The sequence below is a fragment of the Pleurodeles waltl genome, chromosome 6 (assembly GCF_031143425.1).
Source record: "Pleurodeles waltl isolate 20211129_DDA chromosome 6, aPleWal1.hap1.20221129, whole genome shotgun sequence".
Lineage (NCBI taxonomy): Eukaryota > Metazoa > Chordata > Amphibia > Caudata > Salamandridae > Pleurodeles > Pleurodeles waltl.
In genome coordinates this window covers 1104401664-1104423880 of record NC_090445.1, presented here as the reverse complement: position 1 = coordinate 1104423880, position 22217 = coordinate 1104401664, and the positions used below count along the sequence as shown (strand labels likewise).

At 43.7% G+C, this 22217-nt stretch overlaps 1 protein-coding gene across 9 annotated transcripts in view; it reads left to right on the top strand.

Moving 5' to 3' along the window:
* CAMTA1 (calmodulin binding transcription activator 1) overlaps positions 1-22217 on the top strand; it is a 2488613-nt gene that overhangs the window by 2404793 nt on the left and 61603 nt on the right. For 8 of the 9 annotated variants that reach the window (XM_069240215.1, XM_069240212.1, XM_069240214.1 and 5 more), the window contains one exon: positions 17551-17571. The exons of the other annotated variant lie outside the window; for it this stretch is intronic. In XM_069240215.1, coding sequence (XP_069096316.1) covers positions 17551-17571 — 21 coding nt within the window. The remainder of the gene's footprint in view (positions 1-17550; positions 17572-22217) is intronic. 9 annotated transcript variants of the gene reach the window in all.

Sequence of the window (22217 nt, the reverse complement as noted above, 5' to 3'; positions counted from 1 at the left end):
ACAAAGCCCAGACAGTTGACTCCATACCTTGTACACACATACCAGGCCCAGGTATCTATCCACACCACCCTCTATATCCAAGGATGCTCAAACCACAAGTTGCAGAGTCAGTCCCTCAGAAGTACAATCATTCACCGCAATCAAGACCCGGGGTCCCCTCCACCCATGCCTAGACAATCCTCACCTGCAAGCCCCAAGGTTCTACTCACCACTGGTGTCAGCCCTCAACCACAAGCTTTCTCAGCCTTCCAGGGATGCCAAACCCTCTCAAACTTTCGGGCACAGTCCCTAGATTTATACACCTGCCCCCCCACCCGCATGCACCAGCTAAGATTTGATTCCCACTCCCGTATCGTAAGCAGTACCGGGCTCCCCCACTGCTTGGTTGTGTCTCGCCATCCAACCACCAAGGCCACATTACAGAAAAGAAGGCTATATCTCTCCAAAGTCTGTTCCCCCCAGATGCCCAGCGCAAGCAACTGGGTCGTAAGCTATATCCGGACCTCCTCCACCTCAGACAGACAGACATGACTCCATCCTCTCTCAATACCTTAACATCCGTGGACACACCTATATTGAGGGGAGCAAGCAGGGTGCCTCTTTTGAAAAATATCTTCTTCGGAACCACATAAGGTGTTTTCTGGGCAGGGAAGCACTGTTTAAAACGACATACCTGCCTAAGTTCCAGTATCTCCTCCACATGAACACATCTGTCATCCACTCAATTCTTGCCTCTGCCTCACTCAAGTTGCCTTTCGTTTGGAAGGTAGTCTTGCAAAGAATAATCAACATGTATGCTTTTTTTAGAGAAGTGTTTTTATTGGTTTCTTAACAAACCAACAAAAAACACAATGACTGGTTGTGAATAACTTAGCGTCCGCTTCAGAGTCCATTCAACTGCCATTTTATATTAGGGGAATAGAGGTCCAGGATATGCATGCTGGTCGACAGCAAAGTGGGTCGTCGGGCTATCTGAGCAGTTTGATGGTGGTACTTATTGACCATGTGTCTTGGGGGAGGTGTATTCGGGTACAAACTGGGAATGGTAGTGGAGACCAGGGTGCTTCTCGGTGAGAATAGCAGCTGGTGCCGGGCGTTTGGTGGGATGTTCTTGTGGCATGAGTGATGCAGATGGGGGAGCGGGCCGCCGGAGGGGTGTGCTGTGAGAAGTCTGCAATGGGAGGGGGAGGGGTATGGAAGAGCCTGATCTTTGATCTTTGATCCCATGCCAGAAAGATGGGTGTCTACAGATGCACTGGATTTCTTTAAAGCGCAGGGCCTGCTCCTCTTACTTCCTCCATCACTGTACTGCGCTGTGCCAGGCCTCCAACATGGGGGATTGAGGCAATGGCCAGTGGAGAGTGATAGTGAACTTAACAAGGAGTATTGCAAGGCTATCAACGCATGCCCTGACCTCTATCCGATTCCCATGCTTGAATACACTTAGAGCGTAGGCCTCCCAGGTGCTTATGTCTGGGCGTTCCGTTACTGCACAGAGCGACTCGTGGATTACCTGCCAGTACGCAGAAAGGGTGAGACAGGACCACACATGTGTTGGAGGTCAGCCGAGTATTCTTGGTATTGCGGACAGCCAAGGTGGGGTGTGGGGAAGAAGAGGTTGAGCTGATGTGGTGTTATGTAGGCCCTTTGGTGTATGGTGAGTTCAATACTCTTAAAACCGAGCGTTGCCAGAGAATTTGTGTCAGAATTCAAGGGATCTGTCCCTTTCAGAGTTATGGAGTGCCTGTCCAATATCTGCCTCCCATTTGTCTCTCAGTGTCATGGCCAGTGGCCCTATATGTTCCCTTATGACCTTTAAGTGCCTGTTCCCATGATTAGCAGGGACTGAATAACTGAGTGATTGGGAGACTCGATGTGGGAAATTGGGCAAGAAGTGTGTATCACATCTGGTGAAACTGTAGGTATCGAACCCTCTGGAGGGCAAAATCATTGATGTGATGGTCAATGCTAAGTTGCCCACAGTGGTGTGAGGTCTCTAGAGGAATAGGGGATAAGGGGTGGTATGGGAGGGCCAGTAGTGTGAAAGCAGGCACGTACAGGATTATATGAGGGGCAGGGGTTAGTGCCCACCAAATGCATTTGTGTGCGATTGCCACTAAGTGCAGGAGTGGTTGGTGCAGGGGGATCCTTAGGCAGTAGGAGACTCTGGAGACCTGCGTGAGGGAACCCTCATCTACACATGTTTCAGATAGGTTGCTCTGCACTATCCACTGTGAAACTCACCCCCTCTCATGGCGCTGTCGCTGCTGCCCCCTTCCTGATGGTCTGGACTGCCCCCATTGCTGAGTCGGTAGGGCCGGCCTGGTGCTGCAGCAACTAGTCCCAAACATCTGCGGATAGGGACTTGCCCTCTGCAAGAAGTTTTAGGTGGGTGGGGTATAGTAGGAATAATTTAATTTTGAGCTTGCAGAATCTCTTTTTGGCACTCAAGAAGGAGGATCTCTGGTTCTGCACAGTGGAGGCATAATCTGGGAACAGCATTATAGTTTGATCGCCCAGTCTTAGGGGTCACCTGTCTGTTCAACTCACAAAATTGTGTCCCCGTCCCTGTAGTGGAGTAGTTTGGCCAACATAGGGTGTGGGGGTGCCCCTGGGATCAAAGGTCTTGCTGGTACACTGTGCACCCTTTTCAGGGAGAAAAATGGGATGAGGTCCAAGGCAGGGTTGAAGGAGCAGGACTAGTTATTCAAGAATGTAGTGAGTCTTGGCTCTCTTGGCCCTCTGGGAGGCCCACCATGTGAACGTTGTTTCTCCTGGATCAGCCCTCAGGGTCCTCCACCTGCTTCTCCAGGGTCTTTACACTGGCATGAAGATTCAACAGCATCTGCTAGGCCTCCAACATCTGAGGTTGCAGCACCCCTACCTCCCTCTCACCCTCAGCCACAGGGTATGACAATTTTGATGATCTCCTCTGAGGAATCCGAGTTCGGTCATCAATGTACCCTCTTTCGACTCCATAGATAGGTGGGAGCGCTCAATGGCAGCAATGACTTTATCAAGTTTATCATCAGGGGGTTGTGGGTTGTCCCTTAGGTTGCGAGGGAGAAGGGTTTCCAGCACTATTGTCTGTTGCCCAGCGGGTGGACGTGATGGTGGGGGCACTTTCATTGTGTGTCTGCCAATTGGAACCCCTGGATGAGGAGTCAACAGAGGGGTCCCCCCAGTGTAGTCCTTATGAGTGGGAGTGCAGCAGTCACTGTGCCTTCGAAGACCAAGGAGTTCATGAGAAAATCTGAGGTCAGTGTGGGGCCTCTTGTGGAGGTTTCCAAGGCGAAGGGCTTTGTGCACCAGAGAAGGGCAGCAAATCAGTTGGGGCACCAACCGGTTCCAAATGAGAGGGGTTATCTCTGTGCCGCCAGGGTGATTGTTGCAGCAGGTGGCCCCCCCATATGGCTAAGTCGCTCTGCAGGGCCCCAAAGCTGGGAGCCGGTGATGACCCAGACCGGGGACATGGAGCAAAGAGAGAGCTATGGGTCCAGCTGGGCAGTGCCTGAGAAAGTGGCAAGAGTCTCCCCTCCCCCACAGTATTGGGGGTGCCCTTAATCCAGCATCTGCAATTTTGTTGAAGCAGGTGTCCTGCTCTGGTATGCGTTGCTTCTTAAGGTAGTGAGTGGCAAAGGAGGAGCCTGCTGTAGACATTATAGTCTGTAAGAGGAGGGCCAGGTGGGCTGGGTGGGCCGTCCCTCCCAAGAAATGAGCCACTGCCAGGTTCACCGACCTGCTATGCTGGGCCCCTCCTCATCTCTTGTCTGGGTGGTTGTAACAGCCTGGAGGAGGAGGATGAAGCGTAGGCCCTTGGTTTGACAGGGTTCTGCCAATGGAGCAGGGTAGGTCACATAGGGTGGGTGTGAAAAGCTGCTGGTTCCCTTGGTATCCGCTGGTTGGGTCGGGGGGACTCCATCACTGTGTCATCCTGACAGATCTCTGCAGGCAGTGCACAGGGTTTTTGCCCCCCCCCCAGAAGGCTGCCAGGGAGCTAGGGATCAGGCAGCTCCTCTGTCACCTGGTGTTGATCCTTGTTATCTGGGGTCCAGTGGGTGAGTGAAGCAGCAGCATGCCCTTAGGCAAGGGTGTGAGCTCTCCGTCACTGTACACCTGGGACCTGGCATCCTCCCGCCCAGTAGAACTGCCACACTCAGTTCCGGTTGGGGCTTCAGCGGAGACAGGTCTTCCCCTGTCTATGAGAGTGGGGCGAGGAGCGGCAACGGGTCACAGGGAGAAGAATGCTCAGGTCTTCCGCTCCAGTATGAGCATCTAGCCGCCAAGTAGGCCCTTCAAGGGCGTGCTGTTGGCTGGGGGCCCAAGTGGTGGTCCTCAGTGCTGAGGGGTGGGCGGGCAGTGAAATCTTAGGGCAGGATCATCTGTGCAGGTGTTTCGTGGCAGGCAGTCAGCCCAGTGAGTGCTTCAGCAGGGCTGGGCTGGCTGGTGACTTGGCGGGCCATGAACCTGCTTCGGGCCTTGGACCCCAGGGAGGCCTCTCACACCTGACGTCTGCCACCGGCACCTCTCCATCCAGCAGCACCATCGCTCTCAGGCCGAGTTGGTGCCTCCGGTTCCCTCCTCGTCATGGGCTGCAAGAGGGTGAGTGATGGCTGGAGCCAAGGGATAGTTAAACAGGATTGAGGTGGCCAGGGAGTGCTGAGCTCTTTAGCCAAGTGAGCATTGTGTTCACTGGCTAAGCCACACCTCCCCAACACGTAAGCCGTTTTGTTTGGTCAGGGTTCCTTGGAGGGACTTTAGTAGTGTTTATCAAAGTTAAGAGTTCATTTTTAAGTTTGTGAATCTCTCTTTCTGTGTCCTTTCCATATTCACTGGTTCTTGATTTGTGGGGCTGACAGCACCTCTAGCAGATTAAATCCTGTTGGTCTTTTAGGACTGAATTGTACATGTTTAGATTAAAACCAGTGAAAAGCACTCTGTTAAATGAGAATATTCCCTGATTGCTGAAGCAGCCTGAAAAACTAGCAACAATCTTAGTTGTTGTAGCTGTGGTGCCTGTCCCTGTAAACTCTTTGCGGAGCATCCTACAAGTAGAACTTCTCTATGTAATATGTAGCTTGATCTGTGAGCTCTAAAGGAACTTCAAAGGAAGGCTACCCTCACAACACACTCCCTAGGTTGGTACCCCTCACCACCACCACCATTCTGGATGCAATCTATAGTGTAGAAAGTAGCGTAGGTGCTTTTAAGTTTAAACAAACATGAAAGAGTATATGGTGAGTGATCTTAACTGAGCTAATGGCTAAGAACTGACTTGTTCCCAAGCAGCTACAGAAAAAAACTTGTGAAGAGTAGGTTGGAGAGACTTCCTTCTATCTAACATTATAATTAGATGTTTCAATATACAAAATAAATTATATGTAGTAATTTTTAAGATCTGGGAAGGTGAAGATTTTGAGGTTTATAGCAAGATATGGGGCCAGATGTAGCAAAATTGCAAATTGCGACTTGCAATTTGCGAGTCCTTTCGACTCGCAAATTGCAAGTCGCAATTTGCAATGCAGAACGGTGTCTCAGACACCGTCTGCGAGTCGCTATGGGGTCGCAAAGACCCACCTCATTAATATTAATGAGGTGGGTCGCAAATTGCAGCCCCATAGCGACTATGGGCACTCACAAACATGGAGGCCTGCTGTAGTCAGCAGACCTCCATGTTCGTGACTGCTTTTAAATAAAGCAGTTTTTTTTTTTTTAAGTGTAGCCCGTTTTCCTTAAAAGAAAACGAGCTGCACTTAAAAAAAAAAACGAAACCTTTAGTTTCGGTATTTTTTCCCTTGGACCACTACCTGCCCTGAAAAAATAATTTGTGGTCCATTCACAAAGTGGAAGGGGTCCCATGGGGACCCCTGACAATTTGCGAGTGGGTTACCATCCACTTCAAGTGGATGGTAACTGCGACACCATTTGCGACCGCATATGCGGTCCCCAATGGAATTGCATACCACTGCGAATCGCAAATAGGAAGGGAACACCCCTTCCTATTTGCGATTCGGAAATGCATTTTGCGAGTCGGTCCCGACTCGCAAAATGCATTTCTGCATAGGAAACTGCGATTTGCGACTCGCAAACTGCATTTTTTGTTGTTTGCGAGTCGCAAATCGTTTCCTATATCTGGCCCTAAGTTATTTTGCAGGTCGTAGAAATTGTGAACACAGAGTTTCCCATGTTGTGTAAAATACGAGGAGAAAGTGAAAATCGTTATTTTTATGTTTTCATATCATCCACTAAAAAGAAGTCAAAAATGGCCTCAGACAGCTATAGCTACTCTGGACGAGGACGAGTTGAACGAACTTTTTGGTTTCTTAGTTTTATTATATCCTTGTTTCTCTCACTGAAAAAACTCAAACGTTCACCAGTATCAGCTTGGACGGTTTGATACCGGTATAGGTATACTTATCCTTTAAAATAAATAAGGTCAGTTGTGACACCATTTTACGGTTGCACAACCTGCGCTTCAAGAAATGAGGTGAAACTGCAAGATACTTTTTGGCCATGTAGTGAAGAGCTTTTGCAAATGGGAAAAGCGTTTCCGATTTGCAGAAGGGGTTTTGCGATTAATTCAGAATCGCAATTAGAACGGGACAAGAAATGGGTGACCATTCATAATACGCATCAATGGTTACTGGCTGCAATTGCAATTGTAAACCATTGAAAAGTCAGCGACACCTCAGAGGGTTCATAACTGGTTCACGGAGGGGAAGGTGTCCACATAAGGTAGCTTCCTCTTTGGGAATTCTGTCATACATCTTTGGGGGCAGCAGGCAGTGGCCCAGAGCATCACTGTTTTTCCCCGGATAGGTCATCCCAAACGGGAAACATTTTTTTTGTTCTCAAAGGGGCACCTTTAAGGACCACAGGATGCTTCTAAAAATGCTTGCCATTTGGAAATGTGAATGTAGGGAGGCAGTTATGCATGTCCTTGCATGCCACCCGACATTTGCAGGGGGAACGGATAATAAATATAAACCTGTTTAATTATTATTGATTTGGCAAGTCGTTGTACGGCCCACAAATGGGCATTGTTTGATGTCACCACTTATTGCATAGCTTACATCGCAAAATGGCAAGCATATAAAGTTAGTACGCAATTGTCACCCACTTCTTGCATCCTGTCCTTTGGAACATCAGGCCCTCTTCTATTTGGAAAATGCCCAAATAAAGGAGTTCACAGTATAAAGGAAAAGAGGCTAAAAGAATAGCACAATCAAATCCCATAATCCCAAAGCAGATAAATATATTCTTTCTTTCACGTCAGTGTGGAGAATTATATTCATTAATGTCATCATTCTTTGTTACCAGTTTGGATAGTTCTTTCATCGTTTGCTGTCAGTACACATCAATATTTATACTTTTATGTAAGTGTTGATAGTTACAGTCATCGTTTCATGTAGCTGTGGATAGTTGATGATGCTATCATAGTAATTTATATCGAAAGATCCATTCATTCTTTCATATCAATGTGGATACATTTTTATTCTTGGACGTCAGCAAAGGTTCATTATTTGATGTCAATTCGGATGTCCCTTTTTGTTCTTTGTCAGGGTAGACAACTCTTTTTTTCCACGAAGTCATTGTGGACAATTTTATTTGTGCTTTGATATCAATGGTGGATACTGTACTTACTATCTGACAATGTGGATAATTCGTTGTATCCTTTGATGGCACTGTGTAACTGTTGGTAGTTACTTCTTTCTACTGATGTCAGGGTAAGTTTTTGGCTGGTATCTGCATTTGTTATGCTACCTGTCATTGTCATCTTATTGTATAAGTGGCTTGTGTCATACTCGTTCCTTAATGGAAACTGTAGACATTGCTCTCTTTGTTGCAAACAATAATAGATGGTTTCTGGATGTGAACAGGAGGCTGTGGTGCACTCACCAAGCTCTGTGTGCCTTTGATAATTGGCTCCAGCTGTTGTCTTGCAGCATGTGACATGAACAAGCCCCCCTGGGTAGATTGCTGTCTCTCTAAACATGAATTTATTGATTGCCTTCTGTGTTGTTATTGTTATATTTTTCCCTCACATGAATCTATGATATATGCAACGTGTCGCATTTACTGTGTTCTTCAGATCTCTGTAACCAAACTAAATGTGCAATTTTTCTGAACTTCCACAAGCGTTAGATTCTACCAGGGAGAAATCCTTATTTTGAAGGATTTAGTGGTAGAAAGAAATATTCTTTTATTAACTGGTAACTGGAGACAAACATAAGTATAAATTGTTTTAGCAGTAAAAATAAAAAAGTCACATCTGAGATACCATTTGTAGTAAACTTAATTCTTTGCTATTTGATTGTTCTTCATTGTATGCAATTTTTGTCTCTTGCTATACACCTCCATATGACTAAAAGTTTTCATTATCTGACTAGTTACTTATCAACCACATCAGAAGACATTAGATTGTCATGACATGTTTTCAAAGGTAGCTGGCAAAAGTTGTAGTAATTCATTACTGTCTCATCCTCCAGACCAGTTATGTGTTAAGACTAGTTATGGTACCTTTTTGGGAAAGTGCTGAGTTTTTGATATATGTCACAATTGAATTGCTCTGAGCAGAGAGTTGGAAATCAACTTTCGGTTACATTTTGGCAGTAGAAAATTTATATTTTGGTCCTTTCCAAAAGCGGCGGGTTTATGAGGTTGCTGATGCACAGAAATCAGAACATCAATTTAATACAATTGCTATTAGTTTTACTATTAGATTTGCATAAAAGCAGGACAAAAAATACTTTATCCTGGCAACAATGGAATAAAATAATTAAGTAAATTATACGACTCACTAAATCCTCAAAGTTCATAAATCGAGAACGTTTTTAAAAAACAAATACATGTAGAATCATAGATGTATTTTTCTTGGTAAACAAATTAAACACTGCCCCTGATGTTATAGCGGCGGAATTCAAATAACTTTTCCCGAGATAAACACTTTTGGACAGATTTTAGCACAGGACAGACCTTAAATATTGCCCCGGCTCTTCTTATCTTCATTGGTAAGCCATATGGATAAGTTCAGGAAGAAACGTCTAAATTTGTAATTGTTTAGTTTCTCTAAGTACAACTGCATTTTAAACTCGGATACGATGTTTACTGGATTACCATACTCGATTTTGAATAATAATACAGATCTTCTATAAAAAAAAACATGTATTTATGCTTCTATTTTCAGATATTCTTTTAGTATTCTCCTGCTGAGTTTATTGATAATTATAAATCTTCATTCATTGCTGGAACTTTCAACGCTTGCATCAACATAATTTTGAATTTGCAGTTGTCAAGGTTATCCTCCTAAAGAATGGCAAATAAAAAACGTATTCAACAGTTGTCCGAGGCACTCTGGACAACCCAATCCATTGCCCTGGCAACAGGGGCGGCTGGTGTTCAAGGGCTAAGGGGCTGCGCCCCTAGCCTTTTCGGGCCTCTCTAGTGAAACATATATTTAATTACATGATGAAACTAAAACGTTTTCTGCACAACATTTTCAGAGTGAAAGTTGTGCACTTTGAAAAGTCCCACTGCGCCTGCGTCAGTATGTGGCTGAAAGCTGCACAGTAGGGCTGACAGGGCTTGCCCACCAAAGCCCTTGTTTTCTCATAACGCAGTAAGGTCCCTGGCTTATCTCCTCCTCCACCAGAAGCCCTGATAGTAAACAGCCTGGAGTGTTTTTTGTTCAGCCCGGGTTTCTGAAACTTCATGTCACTCTGATATTATTCTCCACCCTTTCCTATTTACTCAAATGGTGGGGTGTGATCAGAAGGGTCTGCGTACCAGAGGTCACATTTTATTAAAAGAATGTGGCATTGCGCAAAGAAAATCCCCTTTTTCTGCATTACAAGCAGTCTGTGGCAGAGAAATGGAATAAATACAATAAATAACTCCATCTAGGGCTCACTGGGAGACAGGAGTGTGACCTGAAGACCTCAAGTCATAAATATGCCAAAGACAACCCTGCACACAAGTAAGTTGAAGCTCTCTCTTTTTTACAGACAATAAGAAAAAAATCTGTTCTCTCAGCTCTCCTCTCCCTTCACTGCCTCTGTAGGTGATTTCGTCTCTCAAAGGCAGTAATGGTTCCAGTAATTTATCATGGCTAGTTATTGTTTTATTTCTTCTACAGACTAATGAAGTGATATGCCATATTAAACATGTAGTCTGCAGCTCAAATAAACGTGTACCTTTTATCACTGAAACTGCTGGATGCTGGATGGGTGAGGCAATGTGTGTTTGTTTGAATGTGTTTGCAGGGCTTGACTGAGTGGCTGCGAAAGTGTGGGTGTCTGTGTATAAGAGTTGTGTGAATGTCAGTGGATGACAATGTGAATGAGTACATGGGTAGGTGACCAAAGGCAGTGGTTGAGCAGGTGAATAGAAATACCTGGGTAGTGAGGCTCTCTCACAAGGTGCAATTCCGTCTTGTATTTGTGCCCCACCACTGCCTGGCAAGCCTTATTTGCTTTGGTCTGGATCCCTGTTAAACTCAAGCACACTCTAATCAAGTGTATTGATCACTCTTGAGAAACTGAAAAATCAGAACATCTGAAGAGATAAGCATGAAAAAGCTCACAGAAACCAATATAGGCCAGAGGTTTAAGAAGGTATAGGATTCACAAATAAAAATCCTCAAACATTCCTGATCTGGTAAATATCTTCTGTGTGGCAACGAACAGTGCTAGGAATGACTGGTCCAAATCAGCCACAGCATGTGTTCTATGCTGTACAGTACTACTGGGAACACAACTAGTTTGACTCCGGATGCGTGTGCACCCTTCTGTCTTAAAACACATTACTACACTTCTATAATGTGGCACAGCTTGCAACGCTTGCAGCTGTTTAGATATATGAAATGCAAATGCAATTTTATTCTAATAAAGTTTAGGAGGGCATACTGACCACGGTGGGCTGTTTGCCACCCATGGAGATGTGAAAGCCCCATTTCCACCACCCTGTGGTAAACTGCCCATTATAATTTTAGTTTGCCACCACTCTGTAGCTGACAAGAGTGCTTCTGCTGACACCCCTGGAGTATCTGTCATTAAGTTAATGCTGGCCTGATCACCATGCCACAAATGCCCACTTATTTTTTTTTTTGCTCCACAGAAACAAAAATCGACTGTCCTTGCAGACAGACTTTTCTCCCAGTGAATGTCCAATTCCTGCCCTGGTCCACGATGCCTCGTATGTCAGTTCTGGGCAGGAACAATGAACATCCAAATACCATCCCTAGTTTGGTGGAACTTAAAATGTTCATGCACAAGCAGCCATATTGTGGATAAGCTGAACGTCAAGGTAAACCTAAGGAGCTGCCACAGGAATTTCTCTAAATGAGGCGGGAAACAGCCGGTTTGGCATGGCTAGAAACCCACTGATTTTTACTGAACAACATCATCTGCTAAACCCTCTCACTGTTGTTTCCAACAATGGTCGTGAAGTTGTCTTTCTTGTTTGATTCAGCAAAAGTAAATCATTAACCAAAAAAAGTAATAATAACCGTCGTTGAAGCCAAAAATACCATTCGCTTCCAGTGGAAAGTTTGCATTTTTGGAATCTGAAAGTTCATGCTTTTTTAACATCAGCACTGAAAGAGAAACCTTCGCAGCGTCTGGTCTGCGTTACAGGTTATCATGGATGTTGTTTTAATATTTTCTTCCATTCGCCTATTGTTTTTCATAGTTGATTGCAGCTGTTAGTGTCTCAAACAATTCTTAATTATATGGAACCGCTGTTTTTGTATTCTGGAAACCCTCTTGAGAATCCAAGGTAGAGTAAACACAGATGGCTACAAGTTTTGTTTATGTCAGGTAGAAATAAAGCATAATGTGCACTTTTCAGAGTATTTTAAACTCACTGTTATGCAGTTTAATGTCTAAAGATGAAGTACTAACCAAGCTCAAAAGTATACTGCCCTTTGATTTCACTGCATTGTAAAAGAGATTCAGTTTTCACCTTTTGTTCTCCTGAATGCCCATTTTCACTCATTTCATGAGCAGGCCTGATTTGTATCTCATACAAGTTTCTCTGGCTCCTGTTACCTGCACTGAGCACAGTGAGTTGTAGTGTGCTTCTGATGCTTGATGGGCATTGCTAGAAACACTGGCGAGGTTGAGTTCATTTCTTTCACCTTTTTTGTGTTTTGTTATGTTCTCTGAATAAGGTGTAGGATCATAAAGTATTGAGTGCACTTGTTTTGCGGCATGCTTTTGAGGTTGTAGTGCATTCGCCAAGGTAAATAAACATGCATCATCCCTCCTTTGTTGGAGTAGTTATGTTTACTGATCACACTGAAATGTCATATGTCATCTCTTGAGATTTGTTGAGTCAGCAAACAAGCCAAGAAAACGAATGCCCCTCTTTGGTCCGTCGGTTTCTTACTTCCATAAACAAAATGACCTCAGGTCTGTTAAGGCTTAATATCTGTCAGACATTCTTTTGTACCTTGTGATTTGCAATCAACAAGGTGAGTCGATAACTATCTCCTTCTCTCAGTGGACATTGTTACTTAACAAGATGAGTCAATGTCATTCACCCAGAACAAGGTGGTTGCCATGTGTGGGTCTTTCTTCTGGTGACTTGTTACTTTACTTTTCAGCATCTTTCTCATGTTTGTTGACTTTGTTGCAATACCTTTGGCAACAACTCTAATATAAAGTTCAGCACTGTCTTTGGAGTTTTGATTTACCCCTTCTGAAAAATTTAGAGTTTTGAACCTGAAAACTAAGGGGCATATTTATACTCCGTTTGCGCTGAATTAGCGTCGTTTTTTTCGACGCAAATTCGGCGCAAAACTAACGCCATATTTATACTTTGGCGCTAGACGCGTCTATCGCCAAAGTTTAAGTAAAGAGCATCATTTTTTAGCGTGAACGCCTTCCTTGCGTTAATGAGATGCAAGATAGGCGTTCCCGTCCAAAAAAATGACTGCGACGCAAATGCGTCGTATTTATACTCCCGGGCAAAAATCACGCCCGGGAGTTGGCGGGGCAGAAAACCCCGCATTTGCGCCACTTTTTAACGCCTGGGTCAGGGCAGGCGTTAAGGGACCTGTGGGCTCAAAATGAGCCCACAGCTGCCCTCCCATGCCCCCAGGGACCCCCCCTGCCACCCTTGCCCACCCCAGGAGGACAACCAAGGATGGAGGGACCCATCCCAGGGACATTCAGGTAAGTTCAGGTAAGTATACATTTTTTTTATTTTTTTATTTTTTTTTTGGCATAGGGGGGCCTGATTTTTGCCCCCCTACATGCCACAATGCCCAATGACCATGCCCAGGGGACAGAAGTCCCCTGGGCATGGCCATTGGGCAAGGGGGCATCATGTAAATGGCGTCTGGGCGTCGTTTAAAATGGCGCAAATCGGGTTAAGACGTTTTTTTTTGCGTCAACCTGACTTGCGCCATTTTTAAGACTCCCTAACGCCATTTTTCCCTACGCCGGCACTGCCTGGTGTACGTGGTTTTTTTCCACGCACACCAGGCAGCGGCGGTCTGCTTGCGCCGGCTAACGCCATTCAATAAATACGGCGCCCGCATGGTGCTTCAGAATGGCGTTAGCCGGCGCAAATGTTTTTTACACTAAACTGACTTCCTGAAACCTCCATGTTTTACATACATACAATGAATCTCCCTTTATCAAGCAATCTATTTAAGCTAATTTTGTGGGGCACCCAAGTGAGCTCTACTATTGCATCTTCTAGTTAAAAATGGTAAGTTTAATGATTAGCGTTTTCAGATAAATAAATAGGATTTTTTTTTAAATACAGCCTCTCATAATTGTAATAACTTGTACCTCATGCATTGAGACAATTAAAATGTATTATTATTTATATTCATTAAAGCTGTCGTTAACTGTAGTCATGTTTATATACAACTCTAGAATGGTTAAATGGTAGTATGCAGTTTCCAAGAAAGTACATATACATCATAACAGTAATGTAGTGAATGCAACAAGTCTGGTTAAGTTGTATAAATGTAAATATATTAAAATTTTAATCAGGGCCAGCTTTAGCGCTGGTGGTACTTAGTGCGTCAGTCTTTTTTGGGGCTGTCTGCCCCCCTCATCCCCCCCACCCCCAGCCGCCACCCCCATGACCTCTTCCTTGAATTCCCATACTACCACCTGGCAGAAGAGCCACTCATCTTTCCAAGGCCCCTCTCTCCCATACATCTCTTTTGTTTTAAGCACTGCTAAAGGTTGGCTTTGCTACTCCACTCAGCTATACACATAAAATACAGATCTGTTCTTTGCAGCAGGCATATTAACCCTCTGCACTACATTATGGCAAGGAAAAATTGCCACTAGACTAAACACAGATCTTTCTCTCTAGCAGGAACCTTAATAAGAGTTATTTTGACATTTGTATTGCTGCCTGAAAGCTTGAGGCACAAGAAACTCTGCAGTGGGAGCTTTAAGTCGTACATTCTTGCTAAACACAGATACCTACTTGTGGTCAGTAAACCCGCCTCCAGGTCCGCGCCCAGCGCAGCCCCACTAGTCGCATTGCCCTAAAGCTTGGCCTGATTTAAATATATTTACACTCCTTAATCATAGCCTCTCGGAAATTGCATTGTGAATAGATTTTCCTTATAGAATACTTCGAAGTTATACAAAAAATGTATGGAAATCTATGTTTCCCCAGAAGAAGAAATAGCTAGGGAACATTATGGCATTACAAATTAGGAGGATAAGTGACCAATTAAGGCCATATTTTTTCTAAGGTATGTCATCTCTTCAATCCTTCAACCTCTTCATAGCCACTTCAGTGAAGCACCTATAAGCAGAATGTTTGCTTTGTTTTGGCCGCATATATTTTTAGTTCAATGTTAACACAGTAACAAATAAAGTTCCCAAAGAAGAATGGGTATGACAAATGGTAACTATAGCAATAGGTTAGTTATCCAGCCAGTATTCAGTAGACAAATGCATTTATAAAATGGCAATAACCAAGACAATAAGTCGACTGATTTAATAAAAAACAGATACTCAACTATATATAGAGAGAGTGTTTGTATTGGCTGGATTACCATTGAATGGTTGGTTACAAGTGTTAGACTCTTCGGTGTAATGCAGAGAATAAGCTTTTGAAAGTGGGAGAGTACTAATTTAGCCAACTGGATGAGTAAGTTTTTTCCATTGTAGCTTCAAAGAGTTTATTCTTACCCAGCTACAGACATGGGCTAGTCTATTTGACATCATGAACCAGGCTGTTCTAAATCACGCATCTTCCACAGATAATCGTGTGCCAATGGCATCTTTATCGATCAGCAGGAAAATGCACTCTTATCGGATGTAGGTTCAAATGCTAATAATGTTAAAACCACTTCTGAGAATGTTGAACTTCATTAAGACTGGAAACCTGGCCTGGTGTCCTCGAAAGCACCAAAGTACTCAGATGTGATTGCCCAGCTATGTCTCCTGTCATGACGAAGAATGCAGACATATGCGAACAGGCTAGCAAAACAATTACCTTCCCCACCATTAGCTATGAATTTTACTTAAAGTAATTACTTTAAGTACAACACTATGGTAAATGACAATGGTGTTGTCCTGGTGGAGAAATAAAATGCATCAACGCATAAAGCTGTCCTACTCAGAAAATAATATTTGTACAACTGTGTCAGGCACATCACCTATCTATCATGGCTGTTCACTACTAACTATTACAGAATATCCTCTACAGCACGTTATGCTTTTCACCTGTACCTACCATGGCTAGGCTTGAATAGTTTACATGTTCACATACAGGTTTCCGCAGATTTACGTGTGGCTGTGCATGTGAGTGTGTGGAAGAAAGGATGTGGGAAGGAAAGAGACTAGGGGGCTTATTATGACTTTAGTCCTGTGTCAGGATGACCGCCTATGTGGCCGTCCCCCCGCGGGCCCTATTACCTTTTCCCGCTGGGACGGTGGGCAGAAAAGGCGTTTCCACCCACTGGGCCAGTTGGAAACTCACCACAACATTGATGCAGTCTCGTAATTGAGCCAGCGGCAATGTTGCGGTGCGTCAGGTGTGACAGCACCCATCACGCTTTTCACTGCCCGTAATTCGGGCAGTGAAAAGCACGACGAGACTGTCCATGGGGGCCCCTGTGCTGCCAATGCCAACTGCGTGGGCAGTGCAGGAGCCCCCATGGGTGCCCCAACGTCCCCTTTCCTAGGCTGGCTGAAAGGGGACTTGTAATCCAGAGGGGAAGATTACGACCGCCAAGTCTGCAAGGCTGTCGACTGGTGGCAACCTGGCGGTGCAGGTGATCTGACCGTGGCAGCTCTGCATGGTCATAATATGGAGACCAGACCATTGCTTTGGCGGTTGTCCGACCACCATCGAGGGTCTGGCGGTCCCAGGACTGCCAGACTCGTAATAAGGCCCAAAGTGTGTGTGTGTGTGTGCACATGCATTGGAATCAGTGGACTGCTGTGCCCAACCACAGTGGAAGTACATGGATCAATCTGATAGGCCACTATTTAATTTATGCTTGTTATCTATTTCCATAATTTGTCAAAGGGGAACCTATGTAGAACATGCTTGATGAATGTGGCCTTGGAGCTTTGGCCTCATGTATGTCAATTGATACGAACTACATACAAATGCAAAACGGGATGTCTGCACAACAAGGCTTACCTTTTAAATTAGATCTCTGTCATGGTATTGCTTCTACTTGTTATTTCATTGAAATCAGTAATAGTTAAGGGGCGGTTTGTGGCTAGGCTCACTCTAGTGTCCATAGAAGGTAACGACGATTCTTTGTCAAGATGTGTCTCTCGTTGATCACAGCTCCATGTTGGGCAATGAAATTTCAAAAGACGTTACAGCATGTGCTGCCAGTTCCACCTATGGACACTTCTGACGAAATGTATCTCTTTTTCCAGAACTTGAGCCAAAATTGTGCATTTGCTCATTTTACTATCTGTAAAATAAACTAACAAACGCATTGGTAGTTATCGTCATTTCAGCAAAGTGAGAAAAGCGTTTGTATGTGCTGCTTTTAGCCGAACCTTTACACTGTGTGAAATGTGTGTGTGTGTGTATACATACATACATATATACGCATGAGCAATAGCGTCATGACATTTTCCTAGCTGGACATAAAGAAGCTCTTTATCTACTACAACGGAATACGATGATTAAAAAGGATCAACGAGAATTCCTATGATGATACATTCTAAAAAGAAGCTCGTGTTCAAGAAATAAGTGACAGAGAAGAAGCAGACAACAGCTTGTCAGTTCTTTACGAAGACAGAGGCGCATGTCTGCTTTGGTTGGTGTCCAGCTTCAGCTGGAAACGTTTCATCCTGTAATATTTGTAAATGTTGAAGCGTGTTTCCTGCTGGGTGAATATTCTGACTGAAATCTTTCTTAGATGAATCTTCTAATACCGACACGGTTTCCGCCCTGGTACCTGACGAACGTTTAGGGTACCCAGCTCCATTTTTCATGGATCTTTTATTTCAATGTCTTTTTACCATTTGTTGCTTTTAATGTATCGGGTGAGTTCTATAAACATGACATTAACCTTATGTTTTATTCTTATTCCCAAAGCTTACGTGGATAGCCTTGAAGGTAATAATTTAATAATATACTTACATAAAGCAGTATTAAAGAAATTCCTCATCGAGATATTTCTCATTGAACGCTTGGAGGCAGGTTTGTGGTCACATTCATACTAACCCAGAACTCGAAGTACAATGGATGTGCTGTTTTCCCTGTCCTTAGATGTTAGGAGTGGAATCAGTGCCTAAGGTGTAATGTAGCATGCATCTGCGGCTGCTAGGCCTGCTCGAAGTGCCTGTGAGGTAACTTACAACATCAGAGAGGTCACGATTCATGACAATGTGCACTTGACATGAGCAGCACTGATCAGGTGATAGAGATGCCCACCTACAATCCAGGACCTCTGAAAAGCACAGGGGTGTGTGTGTGTGTATGTGTGTGTGTGTGTGTGTGTGTGTGTTTGGGTGGGTCTGGACATGCGGGTTCTTGCAACTCCAGCCTCCGTAGTAACCTCTGATACAGTACGTAATTCAAAGGTATTCTTTTATAACAGAATCTGCCATACCAGATATCACACCAGTCCCTTCATATCTGTTCACATTAATGTACACAACAATCTGAGTCTCGTGATGGGTGCAACGCATGAGGCAAATGTCTTATCTAAAGAGGAATATGAAATATACCAGCGGCGGCTCCTCCGCAATGGCGAAGGAGCGTTGTCCCACTAGCTAAGAGCCAGCAGCTGAAAAATAAAACAATATTTTATTATCATTGTATTTTTTCAGCTGTTGGCTCAGCCAGCATGTGCAAGGAGGGGCGGGGCTGGGCCGTGGGAGGGAGAAGGAGGAGTGGAGTGCACTTAAGTGCGCATGTCAAATTGTCAGTCCATCTTACACCGGCCAAACTGTCATGCACACTTAGGTTTCTCTAACCCAGCTGTGTTGCACAGTCTCGTTGGAGAAACAGCACAGACTCCATTGCACTGTCTGAGTGGCAGACTAAGCCGCTCATTCTAATCCTAGCGTTGCTCTCATGCTAGGTATAGCATGAGAGCAGCACCCAGACTGTGTGGGGAGCCTTTGCTAGTGTCCCAGGGACAGCTGGGACACCATCAGGAGCGAGAAGAGGAGTGAGGCGGCCAGCAGCGGGTGGCAGATAGTAGTGATTTTAATGTATATTTAAATATTAAGCAACCAATGTGCTCCTCACAAAAATAAACCAACAGCGCCACCATGTGGCAGGCTATTATAGGAGCCGATGTTGGCAATAAAGTGCTGGTGCCGAGCACTGGAGACCACTGGCTCAAATTAAGCACTAAAAATCATTCAAACTCTTAAAAGAGTATACAAAAGATGTGGTAGAGAATGACTATATTTTTTCACAAGACTTCTTCATATACTTTGATGGAACAGCGGTTCCTCCTTAAACATAATGTCAGTCATCCAGAAATGATTCTAAAGTGTCTAGATTTTTTCAAGGATGTAGGGTCATTGGTCAATAAATGCTATGACATTGGATGGTATATTTTCCAAAAATTACAACTCAATGTTATGTCAAGACCCAGGCGCCAATATTATGCTGTAAATCCTTTATTGCCACCACTCAGCAGCATCTTTAAAGCTTTGAGAACTTAAAATCTTTAAACATTATGAACATAATAAAGCCCTCCAGCAATCCAGTCCTCTTCCTTCTTTTATTGCTGCTGCTCACTCAGTCAGGTACATTTGCGCAGTGTGCTTTTTATTTGAGTATATGATTTGAAAGAAAATGATTAATGAATGTGGTATCCGAAGTCACTGGGATTGAATGTTCATTCCGCGGGAATGCTTCAATTTTTAAAGTCTGTTGTATCTGTTTTTTTCATTTTTTTCATCCTTAAAAATATCTTCTTGGTATTTCACTTCCTTTCACTATGTACAGTGATTAATGTTTTGCACGTGAGTGCAGTGTAAGTCTGGTGAATCACATGTGAGAGTTGGTTATGAAGTACATGTTGACGGTTTGAAGCAAAGTCAATATCTTAAGATAAGTTGTTGCGGATGTGTTTTTGGCAGTAGTATTTATTGTTATCAAGCAATTTAAAACATTAAATTTGAAAAACAAAAAATGTTCTTTAATGTTTTACATAGTGAGAGCCACACAGCTTTTTGCAGTTCAACCATCCTGGTGGGCTGTGAACGGCTCGTGGTGATACACGTACTTGTTAGTGTCTAATGACTAGAACGCTAACCCATCTATCACAGCTACTGCAGGGTTCCTTAGAGTTTTGTCCTTTTGGGGACCCGTAGATGAGCGGTTTCAGAGCATTCGTTTTGAAGGCTCTGCCAGAACACTCTTGGGTGAAATTGATGCGTATAATAATATGCGTTAAGTTGAGATCTTTGGCAGATTTTATTTTTAAGGTGTAGGAAACGATTTTTCTTGCTAGTTTTGGTTTATTGTCTTCGTTTTTTTTTAAAGATAATATCATTTGTAATTATTATTTAGTTGTTCGGTGGGAATTTTGTATTATTATTATTTAGTTATTAAGGTGCTTTATCATGGAGAAAGGTGAGGGCTCACATGATCGAAGTTTTGAGGAGAAACGGAATAAGGCAATTAAGAAACTTACCAAAGAAGTATCCAATAGAATAGGAAAAACATTAGTAGGTACTAAGAACCCCATTGGTGAGGGGGAAAGTTTTTTCTCCACTAATGAAGCGGTCACAAGTTTAAAGACTGGGAAGAAGACTTCACGGAAGAGAAAACATTTGATTGCCAGCGAGGGGTTGGCAGAGAAAATGAAATCTACTATTAGAGGACATGTTTTCTGTATTGACAGGCAAATTGATGATACTGAGGGCTTGCAGGGTGGGTGAGGGAAAGTCCCAGAATGTGAAAGTGATAAAAGATCAAAGAGGCGCAAAAATAAGGTGGTCATTTGCGACAAATTTTCCGGAAGTGCTGAGGTAGAGCTTAGTTGTTCATCGAATTTGATCAAAAGATAAATATCCAATGGTGGGCACAAAGACCATGGGTATTGGGTCACTTGTGGATCCTTTTGGACTAGACATGTTTGACCCACTTATGATAAAACACCCACTTTCCCCAGAGTGATCACCTTTTGATCATGTTGCACAGTATATTCAGTAATGGACAAGAAAAGAAAATCTGAAGGATGTTCAGGTCAGACTAAGGTCGGAATGTCCTAGACCCTCTGTGGACAAGAGGGTTTTAGCGACACCTGAACTAAATGCTAAGATTATTGCATTAATTGGTAAGGCTGGGCCTGATCCTAGAAAGGGTCTTGATAAGAGACTTAGGGCCTAATTAAGAGTTTGGCCCTCTTGGGACTGTCAAACTCGCAGTGGCAGTTGGACCACCGTACTACTGGTGGTCCAGCCACCAGAATATGATGGTGGAGGTCGGACTGTCAGGAGACCACCACCACTAATTTGATCAGGGATCCTGATGGGTTGGCGTCAGTCAAAGTCGTGGTCAGCCATGGCGGTGCCAACTTCGGCACAGCAGTGCTGATCACAACTTTCCTTTCCACCAGCCTTTTCATTGCGGGGTCCCCACCATGAAACTTCTGGCAGAAAGGCAGTGCAGGGGCACCCCTGTCAGCACCCTCAGAATGTTCACTGTCTGTTAAGCTATCCAAGGGTGCTGTGTGCGAATGCATTGGCAATGCCACTACACTGTTTCCACCGGGTTGACTGGCGGAAACATCGTAATAAGACGGTTTATACCAGGTGGAAGCATCGTAATATGGCAAACTTGCAATAAGGTCCTTAGATCCTGCTAAGATAGACTCTTGGATGTTGTAGGTCCACTTGCAAAGATATTAGATATAGTTGAAGAGGCGTATGTGTTTAAAAACAGAGTTGATTTTTCTAAGTTTAGTGTATTCTATACCTCCTTTCGTAATCTCTTCAACTTCTCCTTTGGTATTTTCAACATACCTACCACAGTGTTGATTGTAAAACCAAGGAATTGAGTCTGCTGCCCTGGCACCAACACTGAGTTTGTCCTGTTCACCACAAATCCTAAATTGACCATGTTGTTGAGTTTACTTTTCTACAGGTTTCTAATGTTCAAGATTTGGAGGTTTCTTTTAGATCATATACTGCTGAGGGTATATGTTTTCATTTGAAACAAAGAACTAAGACAAGTTCTTCTTCAATTTTTTACCCATATTTAGATGAAAGCAAAAAGGTATGTGTTGTACAGTGTGTTAAGGAGTATGCGCACAGAACGATTCTTTTAAAAACGTCTGGAATGAAACAGTTGCTCATTTCTTTCAGACATCCTCATAGGACAGTTTCATTGCCAACTCTGGCAAGGTAACTATAAATTGCGCCATGCACAGCTAATTACCCCAGATATTGCATTTTTCATGACATTTTCTATGCCATCATTGATAATAACCAATATAACATTTGCAGTAAAATTATTAATGAGAAAACTGTGCATGGCGAGGGAGTGAGTTATAGTTACCTTAGGGCACGAGTTATAGTTTCTTGAAATAACTCTAACTATAACAGCTGTCACCAGTAGGTAGTTATAGTGAGAACATAGTCTCCATAGACAAAGCGTTTTGTGTTTTTTGCCTATAACCTTACCATCATCTGACGAATCTTCACAAAATTTTCAAAACTAGCATGCTACTTACTTCAGTTGCTGTCTTGAAAGTTTTTGGGTAAACTGTAAAAAGAGGGGTAATAACGCATGTT